Source organism: Bombus impatiens, unplaced genomic scaffold (assembly GCF_000188095.3).
Source record: "Bombus impatiens unplaced genomic scaffold, BIMP_2.2 scf_0641, whole genome shotgun sequence".
Lineage (NCBI taxonomy): Eukaryota > Metazoa > Arthropoda > Insecta > Hymenoptera > Apidae > Bombus > Bombus impatiens.
Window position 1 is genome coordinate 30089 of NT_177060.1, and position 5241 is coordinate 35329.

A 5241-nucleotide genomic window follows, 5' to 3' on the forward strand; every position below is an offset into this window, starting at 1 on the left:
TATCTACGATCCTCCATGACTGGAAAGGCCTCGCGAAGTATCCAATCGTTAGACATCACAGAGTTAAATTATTCAATCGCTATTGACGTTCTTAAAGAAAAATTCGACTGCCGCCGTCTAGTCTGCATGCGCCACTGGGACTTGATTTTCGACTATCCGAAAATAACTAAAGAGACGCCCGAAGCCATAGATGATTTTCTCGAGACGGTCAAAGTAAATCTCCAAGCTTCAGAGAAACTTGGTGAACCAGTCACATCAAAGGTCGTTCTTATCAAACTATTTACATCGAAGCTACCATCAGCCATCATTCGCAAATGGCAACGCACATTACCGGACAAGAATATGCCGTCATATACACATTTGGTAGACTTTCTGAAAACACGGACGAACGGCGATAGAACAAGTTCAGCATCAACCGTGATGAAAAAGGCGTTGCGAAATCACGCATTCACAACTACACATGAGACGTTGATGTGTCCGAACTGCCAAGGACAACACGAATTATGGAATTGTGATGTCTTCAAAGCAAAGTCGCCCAAAGAACGCCTTGAAACCGCCAAAAGCGCGTACTCTGTACCAATTGTTTAGGCAAGGGACACGCTTGTTCTCAATGCTCCGCCGGTTCATGTCGCATCTCTAGGCAGCGACACCATACATATTTGCATCAAGACCATGGTCATAGCAAATTACGAACACGTGTAAGCCGAACATCGAGCGGTCGATCGTCGAGCGGCCGATCATCCAATGGTCGATCTTCGCCTAGTTCACCGAACACACGTTTGTCATATCTTTCGAGACGTGCATCCACGTCTCCCCGAACGTCTCCCCGAACGTCTCCCCGAACGTCTTCCCGAACGTCTCCGCGAATATCTCTGAAATATATCAAATATCATCAAATATATCGACCAGTCCTAAACGACAAAGAAAGCAATGACGTCATCAGACGACCTTGCTAGGGACCGAACCACAGAAAACGGACTCATTGACCTCGCTTCCTTCCGAACCACTACAGCACGATTTATTAGTCACAACGCAGGTCAACATCTTGAACAATAAAATTGAACCATTACGTTCTAGAGCTCTGCTAGACACCGGCTCTAGCATGAAATTTATCACCAAAAACTCGCCAATTCATTAAAACTCAACCAACGGAAATGTTCGGACCCAATCGGAACACTCAACACGTTATCGACGACCTCGAAATGCTACATCACGGCCACGATCACCTCCATTGACGGAACATACGAACGCAGCTTGACGTTCCTAATCATACCGACAATATCGACTAGGGTCCCAGATCAACCCGTGGATCGCTCAACGATACAGGTACCTAGGAATCTCCAACTAGCCGATCCAAGATTCTATAGACCTGCTCCAATCGAAATATTATTGAGCGCCGGACCAACGTTAGCACCACTCTGTGTCGGCCAACTTGATATCAGTCAAGCAAACGGGCCCGACTTGCGTCTGCAAAAACGCGATTCGGATGGGTCATCGGGGGGAGCCCAACCTCGCAATCGTCAGCATACGCATTTCACGCCTCCACGACGGCTTTACAGGCGGACCTCGCCCGTTTCTGGGAAATTGACGAAGGACCGCCCCTATTTCGGAAGCTGAACAACAATGCGAGGAACACTTCCGAAATCACATTCAACGCACCAACAAAGGGCGATACATTGTCGTTCTCCCATTTAACGAAACAACTCCTTCGCTTGGATACTCTAAAGCTATGGCGATGAAGCGACTCACATCCCTCTGCCGTCAATTCCCACGAGACAAACGATTCGAAGCTGACTATCACACCGTAATACAAGAATACTTGGAATTAGGACACATGCCGAAGACTTCCTGCGACCAACCATTTGGCAACATGGACCGGAATGGCTCCAACAACCTGAAGAATACTGGCCGACGTGGAACCCAGTACCATTAATCTGTAGCGGCACAAGAGTTAAAATTCGATTCAAATCATGTTGTTGTTGTGCTTCGGAGTATGAAGTTCGTTAGGTTACGTATAATGTAGGAATAATCAAACTCTGAGCAAAACAACGTCGCCATGTAACTGTAAAACAAAGACAAATTTGAATCTTCCGACTTCCCCTGACTACTATAAATAAACGGACGCGATCGCAAACGGATTATTATAAACTGCGTCCAAATGACGTTACACACACCGTTTCTCGACTAGGACATTGTATTGACGATTTTAAATACAATAACGATTTTACCTACTAGTAATCTCATCATTCAACCTCCTACAAATTGGTGACACCGACGTGATAAAAGTGATAGAGATAACCGGGAGAGTGCCGATAAGCTTCGAATTCCGCGAGTATTAGAGCGTTCGAGACGGCGAGTACCGACAAAAACGAGCTCGGTAACGTGGACGCGGTAAACGCTCAGCTCCGCATACCATCGTTCTGGGCGGATGATGTAGAGCAGTGGTTTAATGTATTAGAGGTACAGTTCAAACACATCGGGATTACGAGTGAGGAGGCCAAAAATAATGCCGCCATCGCGAACATCGACAAACCGCATTTGCGACTCATCTGCTACATCTTAGCCAATCCACCGACGAGCGGGCAGTACGAGTTCCTCAAAAAGGAACTCATTAAGAGGCTGGGCGAGTCAGACGTCCGACGCCCACGTAAAATAATAGAGAGCGAACAACTAGACGACAGGACGTCTTCTCAATTTTACCGGGACCTGGAAAGCCTCGCCAACATCAGACGAACTCATCCGGACTCTCTGGGAAGGCCGACTCCCGGTGCACGTGCAGCGCGTCCTGGCCTCCGCCCAGAATACCAGGCGCGAAACTCTGACCACTATCGCCGGCAGCATCCATGAAATACGCCCGGAACTAGGGCTGGTTGTCGCGGTCAGCACAGACCGAACCACGGCAGTAGGTAATCCAACGACATACAGCGTCGGAGTAAACGTTGGCACCAACAACGAATTACGAGAGCTCCGAAACCTCCTGCAGTCCGACGATCATAAGGTAAAGGTTCAGTTCTTTTTAACCGACCGACGGATCGAATGGCGCTTCATTCCTCCCCTCACCTCACTTCGACGGGTTGTGGGAGGCTGCAGTGAAATCCTTCAAACGACATCTGAGACGTGTCGTAGGTAACGAGCTCTTAACATTCGAAAACTTCAACACACTCATCATTGAAATCGAGTCTATCCTCAACTCCCGTCCGCTGACTTCAATATCATCAGACCCAAACGATTTTCTTGTCCTTTCTCCCGGTCACTTCCTCATCGGAGACTCATTAACAAGTTTTCGAGAACGAGATTTTAGGGACACTCCATCCAATCATCTCCCCAGCTGCAATATATTCAATAATTGAAACAACATTTCTGGCGCCGCTGGCATCGAGAGTATCTGAAGGAGCTGAACATCTGAAACAAATGGAGCAAGGGCAGTCACGGTATACGAGAAGGCACCATCGTCATTCTCAGAGAAGACAACGTTCCCCCAATGCAATGGCCATTGGGCAGAATCATCAAGATCCAACCCGGCGCAGACGGTATCATACTGGCATTAACACGGACGACTACCGTTCGAGCGGCAACGAGCACCAGGGATCGGAGCATCAAGCGCATGGTACTGTGGCAGATTGGTATCAATAGGACGCCGACAGGTCGAGGCATCAACGCGGCGCAACACCTCCCGGGCGATCCGCAGGTACCAACCGCCAATACTAGAGGGCTACGACGACAACGAGTCTGTCTATCTCGCTAGCGGTCGAATATACGGACGATTGATACAAATACCGCACCTAGCGAGACTCCCTCTACGTCTAAGGCAGGGACTACCGGGCATAGCCTCACTGACGAGTCCACCGGTAGTTCCGGGACGAAACGCAACTCTCTCTCTCTCTCTTCTCACCCGTCACATACTTGTCACTACCACTCGGTAGTGGTTCTGCTCGGTGCAGAACGGCTCCAGCTGACTCCGAAACAATCAACACCACCATATCACTTGATCGGTACCCTCTCAATGGGGGGAGTATATTACGCCACGAGACTTACCACAGGCTGTATTTCTAACCGTCGCTCGCGGCCCTACAGTGTCGCTGGCAGATCGTCTTATCTGCCCGACGGAAGATATACGATGTATCGACGAGAGTATAGTTGTCATCAAGCAGAGAGTTCTAGAAGCATCGATTTCGGTCCGTTACTTTTTCCACGCAAGGAGGCGGCATACGTGATCATAGGCGTGAACGGTGGCGTGACCCGAGTGTAATGGGGATCGTCTCCCAGAGAAGACAAAGGAATGACCGAAGGGCAATCAATCCCTTCTGAAGAGTCAAACGTTATATGTAGAGAGGTTCAGACGGAGAAAATCCAGATCACTTATTGTAACGCATATATCAAGAGATATCGTAAAGTCGGGTCGAATTTCTGTAACATACTAACTGTATTCATCGCTAAATAATTTGTGACGTTTATATGATTACATTCATTATTGTTAAGTATACAAGCTATATTAACCTATTAATACAGTGTTAAATTCATTGAACTACTTCTGTTATCTTAATCGAAACAGGGGAACGACTATTTCACGGCATCGATTAGCAGAATCGTAATGAGAATTTGCGACCACGTCTCTCCGCGAACGGTCGAAAATACATATATATGTCGGGTGTACATTAGAAATAGGGTTAGGGGTGTAAAGCGAATCTTCGTTTGGATTACACGTCGTCGTTATGCAATAGAGAAGACATTGGCTAGTGCAAATACGATTACCATAGAACCGGACAAGTAACCATGGTAATTAGATACTCGAGAGACTAATGACAATGATCCTAGATTCAATAACGAATCCGCGGACAACGGGACGGTAGTCGTACGCACTCGCAAAATCTAAGTCGGATTCTGTGTTAATATTCGCTGACCGTAAGGAGTTAATCCTTTTTGTCGATGAGACCGCAAGAGAGAATGACTTTCCGTCCCGGTGATACCCCAGAGGGAAACTATGACGGGGTGTGCCTAAGGACACGAGATCACTGGATTCGTCAGGGACATCCTACGTTCGGAAAGTAAGGGAAATTGACGTTGCTGCTAATTAGCCAATCTCCATATCGGTAGTTAGAAAAGGATGCTAGCTGCCCTTCAGGGAGGGTTGCTAGTGGGAGACGTCGTTCGTGGAAAAATAGGTCTCTCCTGTCTTCCCGTAACTGGGACAAAGACTGTGTATCTGTTGAAGGATTTTAGGTAACTAGATATTAGTGTTTA

The 5241-nt window shown here is 47.5% G+C and overlaps 1 protein-coding gene across 1 annotated transcript; it reads left to right on the forward strand.

Annotated features, from left to right (window-relative positions):
- Window positions 1-956, forward strand: LOC105681202. The gene is given in 2 exon segments (XM_012389390.3): window positions 1-565; window positions 568-956. Coding segments are annotated over 2 exon segments (939 nt in total). The 5' UTR covers window positions 1-15.
- Window positions 957-5241: the final 4285 nt, after the last annotated feature.